Source organism: Mobula hypostoma, chromosome X2, assembly GCF_963921235.1.
Source record: "Mobula hypostoma chromosome X2, sMobHyp1.1, whole genome shotgun sequence".
NCBI lineage: Eukaryota > Metazoa > Chordata > Chondrichthyes > Myliobatiformes > Myliobatidae > Mobula > Mobula hypostoma.
In genome coordinates this window covers 7397072-7424932 of record NC_086129.1, presented here as the reverse complement: position 1 = coordinate 7424932, position 27861 = coordinate 7397072, and the positions used below count along the sequence as shown (strand labels likewise).

General features: G+C 45.8%; 1 protein-coding gene across 1 annotated transcript; it reads right to left on the bottom strand.

Annotated features, from left to right (window-relative positions):
- Window positions 1-4687: 4687 nt before the first annotated feature.
- LOC134340889 (zinc-binding protein A33-like) lies at window positions 4688-21729 on the bottom strand. The gene is made up of 6 exons (XM_063038462.1): window positions 19631-21729; window positions 18882-18977; window positions 18226-18459; window positions 16778-16800; window positions 16572-16690; window positions 4688-6007 (listed from the first exon to the last, which is right to left on the bottom strand). Exons 1-6 carry the CDS (start codon window positions 20039-20041, stop codon window positions 5454-5456), a joined length of 1437 nt encoding a protein of 478 aa, XP_062894532.1. The 5' UTR covers window positions 20042-21729; the 3' UTR covers window positions 4688-5453.
- Window positions 21730-27861: the final 6132 nt, after the last annotated feature.

Sequence of the window (27861 nt, the reverse complement as noted above, 5' to 3'; positions counted from 1 at the left end):
CATTCCACTCCAAATATTTTAATCCCATTATGTACCTTCACAGGTAGACTGGGATACAGATACCCCACCCATCAGAGCTTCAATTACAGCTTCCCACACAACACCGGTTACATCAAGATACTTTTCTGCTGCTTTCACAGTAATTGTAATTTCCTCATTAGGACAGCATGTCTGAGCAGTATAATTCACCACATATTTATAAATATCACAAACTTAATTTTATCCAGCAGTAAAGTATCTGTGATGACGACATATATCCAGTGACATCACGGTCTGTTCTTGACTGGGAACACTTTATCCAGTTTACCTGCTCTACTTGCTGTACTTGTCCTTGAACAGGCCCTTCTGCTCCTTGTGTTGTTCTGAACCAACTGAACCGGTCATTTCATGCCTTTCTAAACCAATCCCTCTGCCTACACTAGGTCCACATCACTCCATTCTCCACACATTCAGGTGGTATCTAATAACCTCCATCACATCTGCCTCCACCACCACCCCTGACATTCACTCCAGACACGCACCACGATGGGTATGAAAAACAAAACTTGAAATGCACATCTCCATTAAACATTCTGAGTCAGATTATTAACATTATTGCCTTTTCTATTTTTTAATAGCAGCTGTGTGAAGAAAAGATGCAAGATTACACAAAATTACAAAATACATAAATACACAAAAAGGACCAATGAGATAGTTTTTCCCCTTTCTCCTGAAGTGCATGCCCTCTGGTATTAGACATTTCCTCCATGGAGATCAAAATACCGGTTGTCCACTCTGTCTGTGCCTCTCACGTTCCTGCAATCATTTGTCAGGCCTCCCTCAGCCTCAGCTGCTCCAGAGAAACTAGATCCCTAGATTGTCCAGTCTCACTTTATCCGAGCAGCATCCTGTTAAGCTTTGTCTACTCACCTCTCGTCCTCCATCGCTTCAAGGGGAAAAGGCCAAGTTCACTCAATCTATTCTCATAAGGCATGCTCTCCAATCCAAGAGCAACGTGCTTGTAAATCTCCTCTGCACTCTCTCTATAGTATCCACATCCTCCTAGTGAGGTGACTGGAACTGAACACAGTACTCCAAGTGGGGTGTGACTAAGGCCTTATATAGCTTCAACATTCCCTCACAGCTCTTGAACTCAGTCCCACGGTTGATGAAGGCCATCACACCAGACGCCTTCTAAACAACACTGCCAACCTGCGCAGCAGCTTTGAGTGTCGTATGGACACGGACCCCAAGATCTCTCTGACACTCCACACTGCCAAGAGCCTTACCATTAATACTATATTCTGTGCTGAAACAGACACACCGAGGCGCAAAGGGGAACCGCGCCCGTCCCTGTGGACGCCGAGACCGGCGACCACCAACAGCAGCAACTCGCTGAACTCCGCCATGGCAAAGCAGCGGAATAGGAGGGACTGAACATGGGGCAGATTTCCACCCGGCCTATTGTAGCTCAGACCCACCTCTGAACCCTGCTGTTATTGGCAGCAATGCCTGTCGGTCAAATGAGAACTCACACGGTGATTAGTTAATGTGAACGTCAGTCAGCCTTCCTGTCTTTATGAGTTTGAGTTTGGAATTATATCGGAGATAGGAGCCACTTCTAAGAGCTGAAGTCTTTAGTAATGCAAACTGGGAGAAATGTAAGTTATTATGTGATGATGCATCAGTCTCCGAGTGACATTATTAAGAATAAAAGGGCACAGGCCGTGATGAGGAAGGCGGTGATTTACTGGAATCATATTGAGATAATATTTGAAGGGATATTAAACTTGGAGATGTTGGCGATGTGGTTAAGGAAATGAGGGATTTGAAGTGATATACTATTCCAGTGTTAATTAATGAAGGCAAAATGATTGTTACTGAAACAGGGAAGGTTGTGTTACTGGCTGGGTCTTTTACTGTCATTCATAATCAAGACAATTTAAGTGAAGAAGTTAATCAATGTAGGGACATGTTTTTCAGTGAATACTGTACCCTGATGTGTTGGAAGTCAGCTGTAGCAATGATAGTATCACTGATGTAGAGTTTTCTTTGTAGGAATATAAGAAGTCTACTATTAATGCAGGTCAGGCGCCCTAGGGAAAGGTGATATTTGGAATTGTAATTCTCTCTCGTGAAAATATTAAATTTTTGAATTGTGTTTGAAGATCAGGCTATTTTCCTCCCTCATGGAATATGGCAGCAGTTGTACCTGTTCTGAAACCTGGGAGATCCCCGTCTGATCCTTCTCGTTTTGGGCCTATATCATTAAATAGTCATTTATGTAAACTGATGGAATGTATGGTACTCGAGTGCTTGAGTTATTTCTTGGAAAAGAGAGGTGATATAGCATTTTATCAGAGTGGATTTGGAAGGGCAGAATGACATTGGATTCAGTTTTAGGTTTGGAAGATGATATTGGGAAAGCACAGGTAAATAAAGATGTTGTAATAGCAGTATTCTTTAATATTGTAAACGCATATGATATGTTATGGAAGGAAGGACATTTGAGTAAATTTTGGAAATTAGGAATGAGCGGAAATTCCGTAATTTATTTGAGGTTTTTTTTTGGACGGACTGTGCAGGAATGGGTGGGCAAGTTAAGTTTGTGTTTCTATGAGATAGAGAATGGGACCCCACAAGGCAGTATTTGTAGCTCTTCATTATTTAATATTATGATTAATGATATTAATGAGATGGGTACTCTGGTGAGTAAGTCACTAGCTTTATAGATAAGAGGTAGTATTTCAATTTTACTGCAAATAGGATGCAATTTACAATTAATAGTTCAAACAGTGGGAAAATAGATGAAGATTTTAAGTTTCCAGTCACTAAAACACGTTATGTGTTTTACTAACAGGATTAATAGATCTGCACTTGATTTGAAATTATATGGTCAGACTCCTGAAAATATGTCAGTGGTGAGATTAACAGGCATGTGGATGGAGAATAAACTGACATGGAAGCCCTGTATCAGTAAAATAATTGACAAATGTAAAGAAGCATTAAAGATCCTCAGGCATTCTAGGAGTGTAACATGAAAATCTTTGTTGACCATTTATATTTGTGTAATTCAATCTGTTCTTGATTCTGGTTGTGTGGCTTATGGATCAGTTTCATGTTCAACTTTAAAATATTTTGGTGTGATACCAGCACAGGATTTAAGATTGTGTTGTGGTACTGTAAGGCCATCCCCTGTTTCAGCTTTACTGGTTGAAATGGGACAATTGCCCTTACAGGGACAGAGGCTGAAGTTGATATTAACAAATTGGGTTAATTGGAGGGGGCAAAACAATTATCATCCTGTGTTACAGGACAGTTGGGAACATCACAAGAAGATTGATTTTAGTTTTACGTGGCTGGGTTCCGATCACACTGGAAACATGGGTGTATTTGATGATTCAATATGTCCCACTGTAGCTTTCTCGGTAACCCCATTTTGTTTTGTTTTTTTTTTCCCCAATGACTTTAGTTAATTTTAGGTTACACAACTGGATTCTGTTCTTCCTGAGAGTCTGTTGGTTCGTGAGTAAATTGATGACAGTTATTATCATACGGTAACCATTTTTACAGATGGATTGAAACATAATTTAACTGGGAATGTTGGTGTGGCTGCTTTCTTTCTGTGTGTCTGAGTTGCAGGTAATGATAAAGAAATCACTTACCAGCCATTTATGGGTATATGAAGCAGAATTCTTTGTCATCATTACAGTGGGTGGAGGAAATTTGTTCTTGCAAACTTGTAATTTGTTCAGAATCCTTTTCGGATTTGATGAACCTTAAAACAGGTCATTGTAGCAGTGGGTCAGATTAACTGTTGGAAACTCGTCAAGCAGTATTTCATGTACAAAGTTCGGTTTATGTGTCTGCACATTATGGACCCTGCACAGCGCACTGGTGAGGGAAATGATCAGGCTGACTGTTTAGCAACAAAACCTGTTAAAAGTTCAACTGTGGATATAGACCTTCCACTTCGCAAATCAGAAGCTTAGGGGTTGGTAGTGTTAAGAGTTAGGGACTTATGGCAAGACTTGTAGGATACAGGACAGGCACCTTCACAGAATACATAAACCAGTCGGGTTTATGGAAGAAGGGCTAAAGACAAGATTGGAAGAAATTATATTGACACGACTTAGAAATGACCACACGATGTTTAATTATGCCTTGTATCTTATTGGAAAACATCATTCTGGGTCGTGTACATTTTGTCATTATGAAACTGGTAAACACATACTATTTCAGTGTGAAGCAGATATGGCTGAAAAAAAAATCAAATGCAGTCTTCAGTACAATCTTTGGGAGGGGGATGATAGTTTTCAGATAAAAACTTTATTAAGTTAAGGGACTGATTTTAAATTAGTTCACAGTATTGAAAGGGCAAAGGCCTATAATAATGGTAATGTCACAATTATATCGGGGACATCAATATGCAAAGGGTTGGGAAAATGAGGTTGTTGTTAGATCACGATAGGGCATTTGTTGAATGCCTACGAGACGGATTTTTAAAGCAGCTTGTGTTTGGGCCTACTCGGGGAAAGGCCATCTGCGATTGGGTGCTGTGTAATAACCCTGATCTTATTTGGGAGCTGAAAGCAAAGGAACGCTTCGGTGGCAGTGATCATAATATAATTGAATTCATACTTCACTTTGAGAAGGAGAAGCCTCAGTCACATGTATCGGTCTGGCAATGGAATGAAGGGAATTATGGAGGCATGAGAGAGGAGCTTGCCCAGGTGAATTGGAGGAGGATACTGTGGGGATGATCGCTGAACAGAGGTGGCTGACGCATTTGGGAATAGTTTACAAGGCGCAGGAGAGACATGTCCCACAGAAGAATTTCTCAGATGGCAGCGGTGGGAATCCATGGCTGACAAGGGAAGTTAAGGACTGTGTGTTACCTAAGGAAATGACATGTAAGCGAGCAAAGGTGAGTGGGATGTTGAATTATTGGGATGCTCTTAAATCCAACGAAATGCAACAAAAAAAAGCCATAAGAATGTTTAAGATGAAATATGAGGCAACCCAGCCAATAATAAAAATCAGGATACTAAAAGTTAGTTTTCAGTTACATGAAGAGTGAAAGGAAAATGAGAGTTGATATTGGACCACTGGAAAATGATGCTGGTGAGGTGGTGATGGGGGACAAAGAAATGGCAGATGAACTTAATGAACACATTGCATCAATCTTCACTGTCTTTTCCAGTCAGCACGGCCCCCTCTTTTCCAGTCAGCACGGCCCCCACTTGTCCCGTTTAACCTGTCTCAGTGCGAGTGGACTTTAGGACCCGGGGGAGCTCAGGACCCGCCGGCCCGAGGCTGCTGCTGAATCCGCGGTGTTTCTGTTCCGTTGTCGGATACGGTGAACGAGTTGAAATTAACGCATTGATAATTCTCATCTCGTGTTTATTTCACTCTCCGCACATTTATATTTACAGGGAGTTTACTCCTGACGTCGGTCCCGGGACCCGACCCGTTTACAGACCCGGAGCGGAACCGGAGCAGATTCTCAGCCACTGGGTTCCATCCCCAGGCCAGAAGAGAGGATACAGTTTCTCCGTGAATTTATTCCTCGTGAAGGTGTGGAGATGCGACTTGGTCTCCGCGTTGTAAAATGAAACTGTCCCGGACTGGTAATTGAGATAAACTCCCACCCTCCCGGGGATGGGACCGGCAGCGAGACGGGACACAGGGGAGGCGAGAACACTGAACACGTCACAATCCCGATGTAACACGTCACCAACCCGCCTGATGACCCAGAATCCGGTCTCCGGTCTCAGTCTGAACCATCCCTTCCTCTCCACAGACTCTGCGGCGACTCCCAGACACCAGTCCCGATTTCCCGTCACCTCCACCTCCCAGTAATGCCTCCCCGATGTGAATCCCTCCGATCCCAGCACACAAGGCCAGTTTGTGAATCTCTTCCCGGTGTCAGGGAGATTCCTCCGATTCCTGGTCCGTCTCACACTCTTCCGCTCCTCAGACACCTCGAGACACGGATTCGCCGTTTCCACATCCAGGGTGACAGAGACTGGGGGGATAGGAAGAGAATTAGAGTGTGTCCGGGGATCGGGGGTGAGACTCGGGCAGCGCGGCCCCGGGGACCGTGGGGGGGGGGTGGAGACTCGGGCAGCGCGGCCCCGGGGATCGGTGGAAAGGCCTCTGCCGCAGTCGGGTGGCCGACACGAACCTTTCCCGTGGTTTGATCCGACCAAAGCGGATGGACAACTAATATCTCCCCAAGGGGTTTCCGCTGGACGGAGAGCAGAGATGTCGCGATCAAGCAGACACAAAATGCTGGAGGAACCGAGCGGGTCAGGCAGGATGTGTGCAGGGAGATGGGCAGTCTACGTTTCAGGTCAACATCTTCCCCCAAGAACAGAAATAAATAGGGGAGGTAGACAGCAGAAACGAGTCCGGAAAAGCGGTGGATTAAAATGGGAAAGGGGTGGGAGAATCCATTTAAACTGGAGGTCACAAAGGCCCATCGGCCCAACTCGTTCGTGCCGACTAACTTGCTTTAATGAGCAAGTCCCATTTGCCCATTATTCCTTTCACCTTTTCTTATCCACGTCCCTGCCAAGATGTATTTTAAAACATTCTCCCTGTACCCATCTCTACAGCTGACAACGGCCCGGTGTAAACAGAGATAACCCTCTTCCCTATCCACTCTACCATGAATTTTAGTGTCATCCACAAACCTACTGACGATGTCACCTACAACATCACCCAAATCATTAATATAAATGACAAACAACCGCGGACCCAGCACCGACCTCTGCAGGTCACAGGCCTCCAGTCCTCTGCGTTTAAGAGACACTTGGACAGACACTTCAATAGGCAAGGCACAGAAGGAGACTGACCTAATGCCGGTCAATGGGGTGAATGTAGATGGGTAAATCGGTCAGCACAGAGGTGAAGGGTCGAATGGCACATTTCTATGCTGAACGGCGATGGCTCTGTGAACTGAATAGCTAAAAACCCCCAACCCCCCTCTCCCTACGGGTGCTGAGAATTCCAAACAGACGGTGACCCCTGACCCTTGACTCCTCACAGGGGAAACATCCTCCCTGTATCCTGCCTGTTGAGCCCTGAAATATTTTTTTTTGTTCCCTGAGATCTCCTCTGATTCTTTCTGAACAGGGAACAGAGAACATAGAACAGTACAGCACAGGAACAGGCCCTTCATTCCATGTTAACATTCATTTGTGAGTGTGAAGTGTGAAGTGGGGGAGTGTGAAGGTTCGAGACAGTAAAGGAGGTGATAATGGGAACCAGCAGGGGAGAGATGAACGGCAGATTGAACCAGAACCAGGTGTGGGAGGGGTGGAAAGCCTGTGGGTGAACTGTGTGTGTAGACGTAACGAGAAGCTGGAGGGGGACAAAGATGGAGATGAGGATCTCTTTGTCCCCTTTTCTCACAACCCTATCACCCGCAGCCCCTCGTCAGGACAGGGGGAGAATTAGCAGGGACCCTTAAGCAACACGGGTTCTGATGCAAGGTTTCATCCCAAACGGTCAACTCCAGTCTTTGTTGTTCTGCAATTATCTCTGCTGGTGTCCCCTTCCTCATGCCTCTGTAACTGACTTTGCTCCCCTTTAATACTGATACTTCTGACTTTATCTCCCTGTCAATCTCTGGGGTGAATTCTATCATTTTATGATCACTGCTTCCTAAAGATTCTTTTACCTTAGTCTTCCAAATCATATCTAGTTCATTATACAAAACCCACTCTGTTCTCAGAGGCATTTTACAAATTCCCTCTCCTGGAATGCAGCACCAACATGATTTTCCCAATCTACCTGCATTGTGAAACCCCCCATTCCAACCGTCACCTTGCACTTTTTTCCGTCTCCTGGTGTGATTTGTATCCCATTTCGACCCTGGCTACCATTTGGAGGTCTGTATATAATTACCATCAGGGTCTTTTTACCCTTGCAGTTTCTTAACTCTACCCTCAATGACTCAACATCTTTCAATCCTATGTCACCTCTCTCTGAGGATTTGATTTCATTTTTTTTTAAACAACGGACCTTCCGCATCCCCTCTGCCTACCTGCCTGTCCTTTGAATACAAGGTGTATCGTTGAATGTTGAACTTCAAGCCAGGATCTCCTTTCAGCCACAACTCAGTGATGCCAACAACGTTGTACCTGCCAATCTCTACCTGTGCTACAACATCATCTTCCTTATTCCGTATACTGGAGCATTCAAATATAACACCTTCAGTCCTGTATTCATCAGCCTATTCGACACTGTCCACAGGAACTTAAGCAAGGTCTTTGATGTCGATGACAGACCACGCTGGGGGTATTGTCTGCATTTCCGGTTCCCTGAATATGAGGAAATATAGAAAACATACAGCACAATACAGGCCCTTCGGCCCACAAAGCTGTGCCGAACATGTCCCTACCTTAAAACTACCTAGGCATGTAGCCATTCAGGAGTCTCTGAAATGACCCAATCGTTTCCGTCTGCACCACTGTCACCGGCAGCCCATTTCACGCACTCACTATCTCTGCATAAAAAAACTTACCTCTGACATCTCCTCTGTACCTACTTCCAAGCACCTTAAAACTGTGCCCTTTCGTGCTAGCCATTTCAGCACTGGGGAAAAGCCTCTGGCTGTCCACACGATCAATGCCTCTGATTATCTTGTACACCTCTAACAGATCACCTCTCATCCTCTGTCGCTCCAAGGTGAAAAGGTCGAGTTCACTCAACCTATTTTCAGAAGGCATACTCCCCAAAACAGGTAACATCCTTGTAAATCTCCTTTGCACCCTTTCTATGATTTCCATGTCATTCCTGTAATTGTAGTAATTTGACCAGAACTGAGCACAGTACTCCAAGTGGGGTCTGACCAGGGTCCTATATAGCTGCAACATTACCTCTCGGCTCTTAAACTCAATCCCACGATTGATGAAGGCCAATGCACCGTCTGCCTTCTTAACCATAGAGTCAACCCGTGTAGGATGTCATTACACTGGACAGGAAGGTTCAGGAGGATGTTACCGGGACTGGGGGGTTTGGATTAAAAGTGGAGAGTGGATAAGCTTGAGCTATTTCGCTGTAGTGTAGGGCGTTGAGGGATGACCCCTTATCGAGGTAAATACATTCACAACGGGCTGAGATAAAGTGAGTCTTTTTCTGAGAAATGGGAGTACAGAACCAGAGGGCTCAGATAGAAAGTGAGAGGGGAAATTTTTTATGAGGGATCTATGGGGTCACATTCTCACAGAGTGTGAGGTGGGCAGGTGGAATTTGCTGTCAGATGCTGTAGAAACAGGTAAAATTAAAATATTTTAAAATATATTTGTACAGGTACATGTATAGAAAATGGTGAAAGGGATTTGTGACAAACACACACAAATGGGACATGCTCAGGAAGACACCTCAGTCTAGCAGATGGATGAAGTGGGCCGTGGGTTCAAACCCTCCCAGATCATCCTCCTGAGGAATCTCACCCTGGAGTCTGTCTGTGAACTGTTGATGTGACGTCACGTCAGAGGGCAGCTCAGTGCACAGAACAGACAGACTGGGTAAGGAGCGGCAGATTTCATTCCTGAATGAGAATTTGTGCCTGTTTCTTTGACCGTGTGTCACGCTCTGATATGCGTGTGTGTGTGTGTGTGTGTGTGTTGATTGTGGTGAATATCAGTGTGTTTGTGTGTACACATTGCAGGAGAGTGTGCACATTGAAATATTTGTATGTCACAGTGTGTCATCACATGTCTGGTGTGTGCTGACAATGTGTGACATGTGTGAGTTGTTTAAGTAAGCAAATTACCATGTCTGAAGAGAATAGTTTACAGGTTACTCAGGGAAATAACAACATACATTGCTGAGACTCTGACTACAATCTGCCAATTCCTCTTGTGTATGTGTGTGGAGGAGTTTTGCCAGGCTGCTTATGCTGTGTGAGCTTCTCCTTAGGTGAAATCTTGAAAGATGTCAATGCTGGTTGGTGTGTCTGTTCTCATTCTCATAATGCTTCAATGTTGTGGTCTGATAACCATAAGCGCATAAGATATAGGAGCAGAATTAGGCCATTTGGCCCATCGAGTCTGCTCCGCCTTTCAATCATGGCTGATCCTTTTTTTCTCCGCTTCAACCCCAACTCCCTGGCCTTCTCCTCACAACCTTTGATACTGTGTCCAAACTCTGTTTCTAAATAGACGCCCCTCTATCTTTAGGCTGTGCCCTCTTGTCCTAGACTCCCCCACCATGGGAAACATCTTTTCCACATCTACTCTATCTTAGCCTTTCAACATTCAAGAGGTTTCAATGAGATCCCCCCTCATCTAGCAAGATCAACAACACCCTGGCGAAGCTACTGACCCAGCTGGAGATCACCGTGCCAAAACTGCTTCTTAAACTCTGGACCGCACCAGGACCCGACCAGCGAGGCCTGGTCTGAGGCCCACCACATTCCAGGAGACCCACGGCCTGCTACCGTGCCGGAATGCTTGGAGACGTGGCCCATTACGACCAGCACCTCTCCGGAGCAGACGACCACACAGAACTGACGGCGGAGACCTCAAGTAGCCCCAGACACTTCCCTGGAGCAACCGCCGTAAAGCCCCGTTGGTGGACATCCACAGCTGCCAGAAGTGAGGCCTCCGCCACCGCCCTTGGAAATTGAGCCCGAGGCTCGGCTAGAGCGGAGGCCTCTGCGACCGTGACTCAGCTCACGGACCTATTTCAGCCAGGAGCCCGGACCTCCGGGATTAAGTGTCGGCTTCGGGGCCTGACCCAATCGATAGCCCGGGCCCCCGGCAGCTGGAAGTGGCAGCGGAGCCTCCCCCGTCACTCGGCCCGACCCGGAGCGCCCGATGACGCGACCTGCCGATCGATCCCCGTGGGACACGTCCACCAACCTCAAAGAGCTGCCAACAACACACTGCATCGATGGAAATCTGGAAAGATGCACTATTTACCGAGGAAGCGTAGGAAAAGAGCTGGGTGGCTGGTCAGATTGCAGCTGAGGAGCTTCAGGACCCCTATGCTCACCTTCCTACCTGCTAATGTGCAAGCCATAGAGAACAAGGTGGACGATCTTAAAGGGAGACTCACCTACTGCAGGGAGATGCTGAACTGCTGCGTATTCTGTTTCACTGAGACTTGGCTCTCCCCTGCCATCCCCGACTGTGCCATCTGACCAGAGGGATTTTCGATCCATCGGATTGACCGCACGGCGTCTTCGGGCAAGACATTACAGCAGGGGACTTTAACTAGGCCAACCTCAGAAAGGCACTGCCAAAGTTATACCAACATGTCTCCTGCCCCACCAGAGGCCTGAATATACTTGGCCACTGCTACAGAGAAGTCAAGGATGCCTACCGTTCCGTCCCATGACCGCACTTTGGAAAATCGGACCATCAGGCCATACTCCTCCTCCCGGCTTACAAACAGAAGCCGAAGCGGGAGGTCATGGTGACAAAAGTGGTGTCACATTGGACGAAGGAAATGGATGAGGTCCTCCGTGACTGCTTTGAATCGGTGGACTGGTTAGTATTCAAGGACTCGGCAGCTAACCTTGATGAGTATGCCTCAGCTGTCACAGACTTTATTTGGAAATGCAAGGAGGACTGTGTGTCTCGCAAGACGATCCGGGTATTCCCTAACCGGAAACCTTGGATGAATTATGAGGTCAAGTCCCTTTTGAAAGCTAGAGCTGCGGCTTTTAGGTCCGGGGATACCAGTCGCTACACGGAAGCCCAGGCTAATCAGAAGGATGCCAGTAGAATATGGCAGGGTCTAAATGAGATCACTGGGTGCAAAGAAAAAGCTGGGAATATCAATAACTGTGGCGCTTCTCTTCCTGATGAACTTAACATATTCTGCACAAGATTAGAACAGAAGAGGAGCGTCCCACTCCCTCCGGATGAACCGGACCTGGCGGCATGAAGATTCATTGTCACCGAGGAGGACGTTAGAAAGGCCTTCCTGAGGATAAATCCAAGGAAGGCGACGGGCCCAGATGGCTTCCTGGCACGGGTTCTCCGGGCCTGTGCAAGCAAGCTAGCTGGAGTGTTTGCTGACATCTTCAACTGCTCCTTGCTTCAGTCTAAGATCCTCTCAAGTTTTAAGAAGGCAACGATAATCCCAGTGCTGAAGAAGAGCAAGGTGGGCATGCCTGAATGACTATCGACCTGTGGCTCTGACATCAATTGCTATGAAGTGCTTCGAGAGATTGGTTATGGCACACATCAACCATAGCCTACCGGTCAACCTCGACGCTTTGCAATTCGCCTACCGGAGCAACAGGTCAACGGCAGATGCCACCTCTCTGGCCCTACATTCCTCCTTAGAACACCTGGAGAATAAAGACACATACGTAAGGCTGCTTTTCATTGACTACAGCTCTGCCTTTAATACCATCATGCCAAATAAACTGACTCCTAAGCTCCGGAACTTGGGCCTGAGCACTCAGATCTGCAGCTGGATCTTCAACTTCCTCACAGACAGGACCCAGGCTGTAAAAATAGGGGAAAAGCTCTCCTCTACAATCACCCTGAGCACCAGTGCCCCACAAGGCTGTGTACTCAGCCCCCTGCTGTACTCACTGTACACCCATAATTGTGTAGTCAAATTTCCATCGATCTCAATATATAAGTTTGTTGACGACACAACAATTGTAGGCAGTATCTCGGGTAATGATGAGTTTGAGTACAGAGAGGAAATTAAGAACCTGGGGGCATGCTGCGAAGACAATAACCTATCCCTCAGCGTTAGCAAAACAAAGGAATTGGTTGTTGTCTTCAGAAGGAGTAGCGGACCGCACGACCCCATTTACATCAGTGGTGCGCAAGTGGAAGAGGTCAAAAGCTTTAAGTTTCTCGGGGTCAATATCACAAATGACCTGACTTGGTCCAACCAAGCAGATCCACTGCCAAGAAGGCCCACCAGCGCCTTTACTTCCTGAGAAAGCTCAAGAAATTTGGCCTGTCCCCTAAAACAGGATGCACCATAGAAAGCATTCTTCTAGGGTGCATCACAACCTGGTATGGAAGTTGTCCTGTCCAAGACCGAAAGAAGCTGCAGAAGATCGTGACACAGCGCAGTGCATCACACAAACCAATCTTCCATCCGTGGACTCAATTTACACCGCACGCTGTCGCAGCAGTGCTGCCAGGATAATCAAGGACACGACACACCCAGCCAACACACTTTTCGTCGCTCTTCCCTCCGGGAGAAGGCTCAGGAGCTTGAAGACTCTTAGGGCCAGATTTGGGAACAGCTTCTTTCCAACTGTGATAAGACTGCTGAACGGATCCTGACCCGGACCTGGGCCATACAATCCAAATATCCAGACCTGTCTCTCGGTTATTTTGCACTACCCTACGTTCCATTTTCAATCTTCTATTTATGATTTATAATTTAAATTTTTAATATTTACTATCTATTTGTAATCCAGGGAGCGGGAAGTGCAGAATCAAATATCGCTGTGATGATTGTACGTTCTAGTATCAATTGTTTGGCGACAATAAAGTATAAAGTATCTTTCTAAATTACCGCGAGTACAGGCACAGAGCTATCAAACGTTTCAAGTCTGATAACCCTTTCATTCCCGGAATCATCCTTGTGAACCTCCTCTGAACACTCTACGATACCAGCACATCTTTTCTTAGCTGAGGAGCCCAAAACTGTTCACAATACTCAGAGTAAGGCCTCACCAGTGCCTTATAAATCCTCAGCATGACATCCCTGCTCTTGTATTCTAACCCCATGAACTGAATGCTAACATTGGATTTACATTCATCACAACTGACTCTACCTGCAAGTTAACCTTTAGGTTGTTCTGCAGAAGGACTCCCAGGTCCATTTGCATCTCAGATTTTTGGATTTTCTCCCTATTTAAAATAATCTTAATATTATGTCTCCTACCAAAGTACATGACTATGGATTTTCCAGCATTGTGTATCATTTGCCACTTTCTTGCCCATTCTCCTCATCCAAGTCCTTCCACAGCCTACCTGTTTCCTCAACACTACCGGCCCCTCCACCAATCTTAGTATATGCCAACGTGTCCTATCTTGTCCAGTATCACCAAGTATTCCATAACCTCATACTTAACAATTGACTCTAATGTCTTCCCACCCACAGAGGTGAGGCTAACTGGTCTATAACTTCATTTCTGCTGCCTTCCTCCTGACTTAGAGTTGAGTGACATTTGTAATTTCCAGTCCTCTAGCACCATACCAGAGCCCAATGATTTTTGAAAGATCATTGCTAATGCCACCACAATGTCTGCTGCTACCTCTTTCAGAACACGAGGGTGCAGTTCATCTGGTCTGAGTGACTCATGTCCCTTTTTGAGCCCCTTCTCCCGTGTAACAGTAACTGCACTCACTTCTCTTCCCTCGCACCCTTCAACACCTGACACAGTGCTCATGTCTTCCACAGTGAAGACTGATGAAAATACTCATTTAGTTCATCTGTCATCTCTTTGTCCCCTGTTATTATATATCTGGCCTCATTTTCTAGCGGTCCTATATCCACTCTCATCTCTTTTTAATTTTCACTTTGTTGTATGCCCACTCTTTTACATTTACATTAGCTTGTCTTCCCTTATCAGCCACGATTGTACTATTTTGCCATTTGAGTATTTATTTATTTTTGGAATATATCTATCCTTCATCTTCCTCATTGCCCCAGAGTCTGACAGCATTTCTACTCTGCTCTCATCCCGGACAACATCTCCCTCCAATTTACTTTGGCCAACTCCTTCCTCAGACCACTGTAATTTACAAATGTAATTTACTCCTCTGGAATACAATAGTGTCAGACTTTACTTTATCCTTATTAAATTTCAAGTTGAACTCAGTCATGTTGTAAGCATTGCCTCTTAAGGGTTCTTTCCGAAGATATCACCTCCTGTTCAATACATAACATCCAATCCAGTAGAGCTGTTCCCCGAGTAGGCTCAACGTCAAACTGCACTAAAAAGCCATCATGTAGCATTCAACAAATTCGCTCTCTTGAGATCCATTACCAACCTAATGCCCCTAATTGACCTGCATGTTGAAATCTCCCATGACTATTATAACATTGTCCTTTTCATCGGCCTTTTCTATTTCCAGTTGTAATCTGTGGTCCACATCCAGCTACTGTTGGGATCCTGTATATGACTGTCATCAGTGTCATTTTCACTTTTGCAGTTCCTTCACTCAACCCACAAGGATTCAATATCTTCCAATCCTATGTCACATCTTTCTACCGATTTACCAGCAGAACCACACCAACCCCTCTGTCTACCTTACTATACCACCGATACATTGTGTAACCTTGGACATTCAGCTCCCAACTACAACCATCCTTCAGCCATGATTCAGTGATGGCCACAACATCATACCTGACAATCTGTAATAGTGCAACAAGATCATCCACCTTATTTTTTATACTCTGTGGATTGAGATATAACGCTTTGGGTACTGTATTTGCTACCCTTTTTGATTCTGCATCCCTAATGCACTGATACTCACCTTGCTGGCTGCAGTTTTGTCCTCGCATCTGTCAGCCCTAAATCACAGTCTGACTACACTCTGTCTTTGCATTTTTACCATCCCAGTCCTATCCCTTAAGTCATTCCTGACCACGCCCCAACCAGCAAATTAGTTTAAACCCTCAACCCTCCCCAATAGCTCTATCAAACCTTTCTGTGAGAATATCGTTCTCCCTCGGGTCCAGGTGCAACCCATCCCTTTTGAGCAGGTCATTTCTCCACCAGAAGAGATCCCAATAATCCAAAATCCTGAAGCCCTGTCCCCTGCATCAGCTTCTCAGCCATCTCTAATCTGCCAAATTATCCTGTTTCTACCCTCACCAGCACGAGGCACAGGCAGCAATCCAGAAATTACAACCCTGGAGGTACTGCTCTGAGCTTCCTACCAAGCTCTCCAAATTCTATTTTCAGGACCTCTTTGTTTTTACCTCCAACATCATTGGTCCCAAAATGTACCAAGATATCTGACTCTTTTCCCTGTCTATCTAAAATTATGTAGACACAATCCCAGGTGTCCCTGACCCTGACACCTTGGAGGCAACATACCATTCGGGTGTCCCGTTCACGTCTACAGATTCTCCTGTCTGTTCCCCTGATGATTGAGTCCCCAGTCACTACCGCTCCCCTCTTCTGCCTCTAACAACAAGAGAGTTGCTCACTGAAGGGGGAAGGGGGAAGACCTGCGTCAGTCAGAGTCTGCACTCACAGGCACATGAAGGACTTGTGTATTTTTCTGACAATCCCAGTCACCACCCGCTTTTATTCTCTACAGTATCATAAAATCAGTATTAATTTCCCAGCTCCTGTGGTAGGATTCAAACTCATGTCTTGGCGTGTTGGTGCAGTGTGCCTGGGATCAGGACCCAGTGGTTCATCTGCCAGTCCCGTGTATTGGTTGTATTGTGACCCTGTGCTGGTGTGTTCAGGGGTCTGACATCTCCAGCTGACCACGTGACAGTGATGCCTCCCAGTCGGTGGGGTTGATGTGGAATAAACTTCAGCCCGTTATTATAGACAATCTTTGCCTCAAATTAGAACTTAATTGTGATCTCACAAACAAGGAGAAATTAACCTTTGTAAGTTTTACCTCGATTAATCACATCAAATATTTCTCTCAGCACTGTGTTCAGCAAATAGGGGTGATCGAATCTTTCAACCGATGGGGTCTCATCTGTCACTGACAATTCCTGGACATCGTCACTAATTCTGTAAATATTAAACTGCTGGTTATAAACTGCAATTCTGAACTGTTTTAGAAATCCATCCAGGGTTTCAGTAAAGAGCAGGTCCTACCCCCTGTTCCGTCGAGCTTCCTCCTGAAATAAATAAAAACAAAAATCTGGTTAGACTTGGACTTACCGTCCACATCCTGAATGTCATCCAAATCATGAAAAGGTGCTGAAAATTCCCACTCCCGCAGTCATTCACACACACACAAACAACGCAGAACCATGGTGTAAATTACAGGGAATGTTTCTGAAAATTAGATCATTACTGAGAGGATGAAATTTACAGGAAAGACAGGACAGGTTCTGCATTTTCATCTGGACAAGAGGTCAGAATGATGAGATGGAACAATTTAAGATCAGTGATGGATTTGATTGTGTGCATCTGGGGCAAGTATCTATTATGAGCAGATGAAATTCCAGATGGATTTGAATAAATTCCGTAAGAAATTTAGTGAAGAGGATGTGGATCTCACTGCCACAGGAGTGGTTGAAGTGGAACAGCAGAGATTGGATGTCATGGGGAAACTGGATAAACACATGAGGGACCAGGGAGTTCAGGCACTGTTGCTGGGTGTGGTGAGTAGGTGGGAGGAGGTTTGTGAAGCAGGGAAACTGATAGGAGAAGATAGACCAAATGGCTTGTTTATGTTGGAGAATGGGATATAATCCCATGTGAAATTTATCTGAGAAAGTAAAGAGACATTGAAAGTGTCCCTAATCTGATGGAAACAGGACAGAGAGAATAAATCTGAAGTGTGTGGGTCACATTCTTCGTTCTCACTGATTGACAGAGAGGTCCTCACATCCACCATACCAGAAACGCTCACAGCCTGTGACTGGAACTGGGTGTTAATGGGAGTTTTAGAGGATATTTAATAGGTAATTAAGGGCACAGTCAGCAACTCTGTGTTATTTTCAAAGTAAATCATTTCAGTGCAGATTACAGTCTGTCCTGGGATGTACAGAAGTTGTGGAAATCCAGTTCTGGGACAACAACAACCCTGAATAGTTTCATCAATTGTCTGGTGAGAAACAGTTTGCTGCCATTTGTAAATGCTGTGTGTAGGAGCAATGCATCTGTTTTCTGTCTGCAATGTATTTTGTGTTGTGTATTTATTATGGTAACACTTCACGTGAGTGGGGCGTGGTAATAGAGAATGGAATAAGTTACATATTCGAACCTTGTTCTCAAAAGTTTTGAGCTGGGGACGGACGGATGTCATATCTTTCTTGACCATACGTTGCAGCCTAACTTATGATTTATAATGCTTAAGATTCATTGCTTCCAGATTGTATGTTGCTAACAGAGGATCGAATACATATCTTAGACATTTTGGAACGTCATCATTGGAGTGATTGGAGGGCGCGTCATTCAAGTATAACAATCTGTGTGAGGTTGCCTGCAGCGGCAATTGATTTGTTAGAACTGGTCACTGTGCTGTGTTTATTTCAAATATACCACTGTTCATTTAGTGCCCTTTGGCAGGAACAAATTGAGATATAATCCCTCACCTTGAGAAATATCACACTGTTGTTTTGATCCATCTGTTCCTTTATCTTTGAGATTTCCTCCTGAATAAACCTGATATTCTCTTGAATCTCTCGAAGATGTTTCTCCATAGGGTTTAGAATCCTCTCCTCTTCTTCCCTGACATCCCTGAGTACGCTGTGCTCTTTCTCGGTGATAATCTGGCGCAGTTCAGCAAACTGGGATGTGATGTGGGTCTGAACACTGTGTGACTGTTCCTGTTGAATGAGAGGTGAAGATTAATTTACTCTATTGTTGTGTTGTGTTTCTGTATGACATTAAGGAGACCATTTGGTCCACTGAAGTCCATGCTAGTTCTGAGACCATTCCAGTCTACCCCATTCCCACATGTTTTTTTTTCTGAAACCAATTATCCCTCATTGACACTTTAATACCCATCTGATTCACATACAACCTTCCCCACCTTCACAGGGTTAATTGTAATTAACCATTCATCCAGCATGTTCTTGAGATGTGTCTGAAACTGTCGCGGTCACAGGGAGAACATGCAAACTCTACACAGACAGCACCAGGGGTCAGGATCGAACCCAGGTCACTGGAGCTGCGATACTCTGCTATTCTGCATTAAAGGGAGCAAAACTATACAATAATATCAGAAATTCCACTCAGGAAGCCTCACCCGAACTCCAGAAATCTTCTCTTTCTGTTGCTGCTCCTTTTCCTGGAAGTCTGATTTCTTTTTTGTGAGAGAGTCTAAGGAAGATTTTAGCTGATCCTGGAAGTCAGAGAGCAAAGGAAATTAAAAAAAAATGGATCAAAATAAACAGGCGAACAAACCCGATTATCATACACAAAATGCCGGAGGAACTCAGCATCTCTGCAGGGAAATAAACAGTCGGTGTTTCGGGATGAGACCCCTCATTGGGACTGGGAAGGAATGGGGCAGAAGCCAGAATAAAAAGGTTGGGGATGAGAACCAGCTGACAGGTGACGGGTGAGACAACGTGAGGGGGAACGTGGGGGAGGTGATGAAGTAAGAAGCTGAGAGAGGACAGGTGGAAAAGACAAAGAGCTGAAGAAGGAATCTAGTTCGAGAGGACAATTGAAACGGGAGGAATTCGGACTGTTTGGGCCCCTGAATGGTGACGAGGGAGGAGGTGTAGGAGTCAGGTGTAGCACATGTCCCGCTTGCAGGTATCGGTGTCAGGAGGGAGATCAGTGGGACGGAGCGAGTGGATAAGGAAGTTAATGATCTCTATAGAGAGCGGAGAGTTGTGGAAGTGACATGGCGGTGGGATGTGCTTGGTGGTAGAGATGGTGAAAGATGCGGAGAATGATATGTTGGTTATGGAGGCTCGTGTGTTTGTAGGTAGCACTTTGGAGATTCAGTTGACGATGGGGTCAGTATCAAATTCAGGTTAGTTTTACCTTGTAGAACTTAACAGCTTCTTTAATCGGCAGGAAGCGGTGCTCTCTGTGTTCCTGCGCAACTGCACAGATCACACAGATCAGTGTCTTGTCCGTTTCACAGAACAGCTTCAGTTCTTCCTCATGTTCCTCGCAGTGAAGTTTACTTTCCTTCCCTTTCGGATTCAGGTTTAAATTTCGAAATTTTTCAGCCAGTTTTGCTAAGGCCCGACTGGCCCTGAGGGTGCGGTCAGTAAATACCTCTCTACACTCCGGGCAGGAGTTTCTCTCCTCCCTTTCCCAATACTGTGTGATACAAGAGCGACAGAAGTTGTGTCCGCACTCCAGTGACACCGGATCGGTGAAGAAATCCAGGCAGGTGGAACAAATTGCCTCCTCGCTCAAACTCTCGACCTGTCCTTTCGAAGCCATGTTAACTCGCGGCACTTCCTGATTCAGAACGCTGCCGATCCCCTGCAGTACCGCGATTGTCCACTACAGGCGCTGCAGACTCAGCGAATGAGCATTACGTTACTGCCTGTGATTTCCATACCAGGGTGGGATCGGAAACACATAAACTGGTCGGAAATAAACACTTGGCCATGGACTGCCCAAGCCCGGCTGCAAAAAGAGGATGGTGGGCATGGGGCTAGTAATCACAGTGCGACAGATACTACAGGGAACGCTGGAGAGCCGCTGTTGGCCTGTGCGCCACTAGGCGTGATGGGCGAAGGAAGAAGCAGAACAGAAATGAAGCCGGAGAGAAGAGCCTGGTTCAGTCTGAGGCAGGACTGAAAAGGGACAAGTTCTGAAAAGAGAGGCACAAGAGACTGCAGATGCTGGAATCTCGAGTCAGAAATATGATGCTGGAGGAGCTGAGGGGGTCAGGCAGCATCTGTGGAGAGGAATGTGCAATCGACTTTCCGGGTCGGGATCCTTCATCTGGACTGTCTCAACCCGAAATGCCTGACCTGATGAGTAATTCCAGCAGCTCGTTTTTATTTTTCTCCAGGTCTAAAGAGAGTAAGGCTTGGGTGCAAAACGGTGGCAAATATTGAAAGCAACTATTAAATGAGTTAATGCCATGAAGCTGGGGTTATGGAGAGAATATTGTGCTTTGAGGAGACAGATGAAGTGGTAATGACCGACCTGTGACTACAGGGGGGAAAAAAAGCACAGGACCGGATATTCAACGTCACAGAGAGCAAAACATTATTTTTTTCGGTGACGTCCTGATTTCAACAGCCCTTCGTGAGAGAAACTTCGTGACTTAACGCATGTCCATCCCGGCTCCAATGGAAGGCCCGGTCTCCCTCACTCAGCCCAGAAGTTGAATGTTATTATGGTGACTAATGTCCATATAGATATTCACAGGGATAAACCGTTCAGTGCCTTTACCCAGTCATTTCACATTCTTTGTCAGTGTGGTATTTAGTGCTAGTTTACATTCGATAAAACCGATAGGACTGTTGTCGCTCATGTGGCCCCTGGGGTGGTTCACTACGACAATAATTGAGAAGCTTCCTCAGCTAACCCGGCCCCTCCCTGTCCAGGATCAGGGGGACCCTGCAGTTTCAATGCTGTCCCTGCAGCCTGGAATGTGCCGGTCGGCAACATTCCTGTACGACACAGGTTCCCAACCTTTTCCATGCCATGGATCAATGTCATTAACCGTGGACCCCAGGGTGGGAACATCAGCTCTACGGACATCTCGATGTGATGACAGACCAACAGGCTTGGGGGGTCTTTCACCGAGTTGATGATCTTCCAGCAGCACTTAATGTCCGTCTTTCTGTGCGTCCAGGGAACAGCCCGAAGATCAGTGAGCCTTCTGTCACGCAGCTGCTGTGGCACAGGCCCTTGCATCTTTCTCCACATATCTTCCCCAGCCCACAGTCCGCAAAGAGGTGAGTGACCGTCTCGTCTCCACTGCAGTAATCTCGGGGCAGCGCGCTGTGGGAGTGATCTCCGGGCATACAGCAAGGATCAGACTGGGAGGGCCCTCTCGCCGCCAGCCAGGTAAGGTCTTGGTGCCCGTTGGTGAGATCTGGTAGTGAGGTATTCTGCCAGATGGTCTGGACTGTCTGCTCAGCGAACCACTCCATTGTGTCCATCCAGTCCTTCTCCTGCAGTAACTGCAGCACATTCCGTGCTGACCACTGTCTGATGTTCTTGTGGTCAAAGCTGCTGGTCTGAAAGAACTGTAACCAACTTCATTATCACAAGGTTCACATGGAGAAGCTTCCTGATTGTGACAGACACAGTCTCACAGGGTATTTACAGGGTAGGGGCAGGAATGATATTTCTCCCCGGCTGGGGTGTGGAACCAGGGGTCACAGACTCAAAATCCGAGGTCACCTCAGCAGGACTGAGATGCGGAAACATTTCCTCACACAGAGCGCGGTGAATCTTTTGAATTTTCTCTGCAAGGATTCTAAATTCAAACCACAAATTTCGGGGCTCGGCGATGTTCGGAACGTTGAAGGAAAGTGGCGTTGAGGTCAAAGATCAACCATGTTCTGAGTGAGGGGCAGAACAGCGCAAGGGGCCGAATGGCAACGCCTGCTCTTGTTTCTTATTTTCTAAAGCACGAGATTACCTTTGCGCCTTGTTCTCCCTTGGCCTTCAGCCTGTCGGATTGCATAGGCGAGCGGTGAGAGCTCCAGAGATCCACCAGCAGACGCTGAGGTTATTTCATGTTCTCGTTATTTATCGATATTTATTTATATTTGCATTTTCACAGTTTGTTACCTTCAGCACTCTGGTTGATCTTTCACTGCCTGATTTTGCTGTGGTTACTATTCTATACTTTTTTCTAAGTTTTTCTGCAGGAAAATGATTCTCGGGGTTGTACGTGGTGATTTATATGTACTCGGATAATAAAATTTACTTTTAAATTTGAGTTTCGGGGAACTTCCTTTGATTCTGAAAACAAACTGAGACTGACATCTCCAGCTCCCAGTAGCAGCCCGTTCTCAGACACACTCACAGCCAATCAGCGATCACTTCTGGGAGAAGGATGCTCTCATTGGCTGAGGGGAGTCAGTGGGCGGGACGCTGAGCGCTGGAAGCGGGCCGGAGTCTGGAACCGGGACCGAGTGAGGCCGGAGACCGGGAGCTGCGCCGCGGGTTTCGGCTGCAACACCGGCCGGTCCTGAATCCTTTCGAAGGCAGAGCTGAAGAGACTGGCGGAGATTCTGTGAGATGTTTCAGCTGCACGGAGGGTGCCCGGCGTTTCCCCGCTGAGGCCTGTTGTCTGGACTCGTTACCTGTTGCTGGGAGACGGGAGCTGCCCCGCAGCGGCTGCCGATGGATCTCCGGAGCTCTCACCGCTCCCCTGTGCAATCCGAATGGCTGAAATCCAAGGGAGAACAAGGCACAAAGGTAAACTCGTGCTTTAGAAAATAAGAAACAGGAGCAGGCGTGGTCATTCGGCCCGTTGCGCCTGTTCTACCCTTTCCTCAGAATACACCCGATCTTTGACCTCAGCGCCACTTTCCTGCAACATTCCCAGCATCGCAGAGCCCCTAAATTTGGCTTTTGAATTTAGAAAACTTGTGAAGAAAATTCCAAATATTCACCACAATCTGGGTGAGGAAATTACTCCGCACCCTGTCAAAACCCTGTGAAACTGTGTCTGTCTCAGTCAGACCACCTCTTATTTCTCTAGTTTTGAGACAGGCCCAGTCAATGTAATCTCTCTGAGGACACAACCACAACCCTGAAATCAATCTGGGAAAATTCTTCATTCCCTTTATCCCATAGACTGTCTCTGGGAAGGAGACCAGACCTGTGCACAGTGTTCCATGTAGGCCCTCAACAGGACCCCACATACCTTCAGAGGAGCTTTGTATTCTTGTATTAGACCATGAGACCATTTTCCCTGTCATGTCTGCTCGCTATTTCATCACGGCTGATCCATTTTTCCTGTCTGCAGCTACAGTATCTCCTGCCGCACCCCCCACCCCGTATCCCGTTATGCCCTGACCAATCAAAAATCAATCAACCTCTGTCTTCAATATGCATAATGACTTGGCCTCCCAAGCTGCCTGGGGCAAAGATTTCCACAGACTCAGTTCTCTCTGCTACAGAAATTCCTCCTTATCTCCGTTCCAAAAGGACGCCCCTCTATTTTGAGGCTATGTCCTCTAGTCTTAGACCCGCCCACCAGAGGAAACATCTTCTCCACATTCACTCCATGACGGTCCTTCAGGATTCAATAGGTTTCAATTAGGGTACCCTTCAGTCTTCTGAATTCCAGTGAATTCAGGCCCAGAGCCAGCGAACGATTTTCATACAACAAGCCATTTAATCCTGGAATCATTTTCATGAACCGCATTTGAACCCTTTCCAGTTTCAGCACACCCTTTCCAAGATAAGGGACACAAAACTGCCCTCAGTACTCCAAGTGAGGCCTCACCAGTGCTTTATAAAAACTCAACATTACATCTTTGCATTTATAGTCTCGTCCTCTTCAAATGAATGGTGACAACACATATGCCTTCCTCACCACAGACTCCTGCAAATTAACCTTCAGGGAATCCTGCACAGGGACTCCCAAATCCCTTTGCATCTCAGTTTGTGAATTTTCTCTCCATTTAGAAAATAGTCCATTAGACTAATAGACAATGGACAATAGGTGCAGGAGTAGGCCATTCGGCCCTTCCAGCCAGCACCACCATTCACTGTGATCATGGCTGATCATCCACTATCAGTATCCAGTTCCTACCTTATCCCCATAACCTTTGATTCCACTATCTTTAAGAGCTCTATCCATCCCTTTTTTGAAAGCATCCAGAGACTTGGCCTCCACAGCCTTCTGGGGCAGAGCATTCCATATATCCACCCCTCTCTGGGTGAAAAAGTTTTTCCTCAACATTCTAAATGGCCTACTCCTAATTCTTAAACTGTGGCCTCTGATTCTGGACTCAGCCATCAGTGGGAACCTGCTTCCTGCCTGCAGTGTGTCCAATCCCTTAATAATCTTATATGTTTCAATAAGATCCCTTCTCAGCCTTCTAAATTCCAGAGTATACAAGCCCAGTTGCTCCAATCTTTCAACATATGACAGACCCACCATCCTGGGAATTAACCTTGTGAACCTACGCTGCACTCCCTCAATAGCAAGAATGTCCTTCCTCAAATCTGGAGACCAAAACTGCACACAGTACTCCAGGTGGGGTCTCACCGGGGCCCTGTACAGCTGCAGAAGGACCTCTTTGCTCTTATACTCAATTCCCCTTGTTATGAAAGCCAGCATGCCATTAGCTTTCTTCACTGCCTGCTGTACTTGCATGCTTGCTTTCAGTGACTGATGTACAAGAACACCTAGATCTTGTTGTGCTTCCCCTTTTCATAACTTGACTCCATTTAGATAATAATCTGCCTTCCCGTTCTTACCACCAGAGTGGATAACCTCACATTTATCTACATTAAACTGCATCTGCCCACTCACCCAGCCTGTCCAAGTCACCCTGCATTCTCATAACATCCTCCTCACATTTCACACTGCCTTCCAGCTTTGTGTCATCGGCAAATTTGCTAATGTTACTTTTAATTCCCTCATCTAAATCATTAATATATTTTGTAAACAGCTGCGGACCCAGCACTGAACCCTGCGGTACCCCACTGGTCACCGCCTGCCATTCCGAAAGGGACCCGTTAATCGCTACTCTTCGTTTTCTGTCAGCCAGCCAATATTCAATCCATGTCAGTACTCTGCCCCCAATACCATGTGCCCTAATTTTTCCCACTAATCTCCTATGTGGAACTTTATCAAAGACTTTCTGAAAGTCCAGGTACAGTATAAGAACCATAAGACATAAGAGCAGAATTGGGCCATCTGGCCCATCGAGTCTTCTCCACCATTCAATCATGGCTGATCCTTTGTTTTTAAATCTCCTCCTCAATCCCAGAACCTGGCCTTCTCTCTGTAACCTTTGATGTCGTGTCTAAACAAGAAGCTGTCAATCTCTGCATTAAATACACCCAACGACCTGACACCACAGCTTCATGTGGCAACAAATTCCACAAGTTCACCACCCTTTGCCGAAAGAAATTTCTTTGCATCTCTGTTTTCAAAGGGCACCCCTCTATTCTGAGGCTGTGCCCTCTTGTCCTGGACTCTCACAGCATGGGAAACATCCTTTCTACATATACTGTCTTGGGCTATCAACATTCTAAAGGTTTCAATGAGATCCCCCCATCATCCTTCTGAATTCCTGCAAATACAGACCCAGAACCATCAAACGTTCCTCGTATGATAACCCTTTCATTCCTGGAATCATCCTTGTGAACCTCCTCTGGACCCTCTCCAATGCCAGCACATCTTTTCTCAGATGAGGGGGCCAAAACTGTTCACAATACTCAAGGTGAGGCCTCACCAGTGCCTTATAAAGCCTCAGCATCATAACTTTGCTCTTGTATTCTAGACCTCTTGAAATGAATGCTAACATGACATTTGCCTTCCTCATCACCAAACCAACTCAACCTGCAAGTTAACCTTCAGGGTGTTCTGCACAAGGACTCCCAAGTCCATGTACAGCTCAGATTCCTGGATTTTCTCCCCATTTAGAAAATATTCCACACATTTATTTCTACTGCCAAAGTGCCTGACCAGGTATTGTATAACATTGTATTTAATTTGCCACTTTCTTGCCCATTTTTCTAATCTGTCTAAGTCCTTCTGCATCGTACCTGATTCCTCAACAGTAGCTGCCCCTCCACCAATCTTTGTGTCATCTGAAAACTTGGAAACAAAGCCATCCATTCCATCATCTAAATCTTTAATATACATCATAAAAAGAAGTGGTTCCAACACCGACCCCTGCAGAACACCACTAGTCACTGACAGCCAACCAGAAAATGATCTTTTTATTCCCACTTGCTGCCTCCTACCAATCAGCCAATGTTCCAACCATATTAGTAACTTTCCTGTAATACCACAGGCTCTTAATTTGGTTAGCAGCCTCATGTGTGGCACCTTGTCAAAGGCCTTCTGAAAGTCCAAATACACAACATCCACTGCATCCCCTTTATCTATCCTACTTGTAATCTCCTCAAAGAATTCCAACAAATTCATCAGGTAAGATTTTCCCGAAAGGAAACCATTCTGACTTTGTACTATCTTGTCCTGTGTCACCAAGTACTCCATCAGCTCATCCTTAACAATTGACTCTAACATCTTCCCAACTACTGAGGCCAGGCTAACTGGTCTATAATTTCCTTTCTGCTGCCTTCCTCCTTTCTTAAAGAGTGGAGTTACATTTGCAATTTTCCAGTCCTCTGGCACCATGCCAGAGTCCATTGATTTTTGAAAGATCATTTCTAATTCTACAAGAATCTCTGATGCTCCCTCTTTCAGAACCCTAGGGTGCAGTTCCTCTGGTCCGGGGGACTTACGTACCTTTAGGTCTTTCAGCTTTTTGAGCACCTTTCTCTTGAAACAGTAACTGCACCCACTTCTCTTCCTTCACACATTACAACATCAGGCATACTGCTAGTGTCTTCCACAGTGAAAACTGACACAAAATACTCATTTAGTTCATCAGCCATCTCCTTGTCCCCTGTTATTATTTCTCCTGCCTCATTTTCTAGCGGTCCTATATCCACTGTCATTTCTCTTTTGTTTATAACAAACTTGAGAAAACTGTTACTATCCACTTCGTTATCATTTGCTAGTTTGTTTCAGATTTCATCTTTTCCCTTCTAATGATTTTTTAAATTGCTCTCTGTAGGGTTTTAAAACTGTTCCAATCGCCTACCTTCCCAGTAACATTTGCTTTGTTGGGAGGCCTATATATATCTGCCATCAATGTCCTTTTAACCTTGCAGTTTCTTAACTCAATCTACAATGATTCAACATCTTCTGACTCTATGTCACATCTTTCGACTGATTTGATGCCATTCTTTACCGGTAGAGCCACATCACCCCCTCTGCCAGCCTTCCAATATAACGTGTAAACTGGGACATTCTGCTCCCAACTATAACCATCCTTCAGCCACCATTCAGTGATGGCCACAACATCACACCTGGAAATCTATAATATTGAACAACAAGATCATCCACCTTATTTCCAGAACAAGGGGTTACAGTTTGAGGATAAAGGGGAAGCCTTTTAGGACTGAGATTAGGAAAAACTTCTTCAGACAGAGAGTGGTGAATCTGTGGAATTCTCTGCCACAGGAAACAGTTGAGGCCGGTTCATTGGCTATATTTAAGAGGGAGTTAGATATGGCCCTTGTGGCTACGG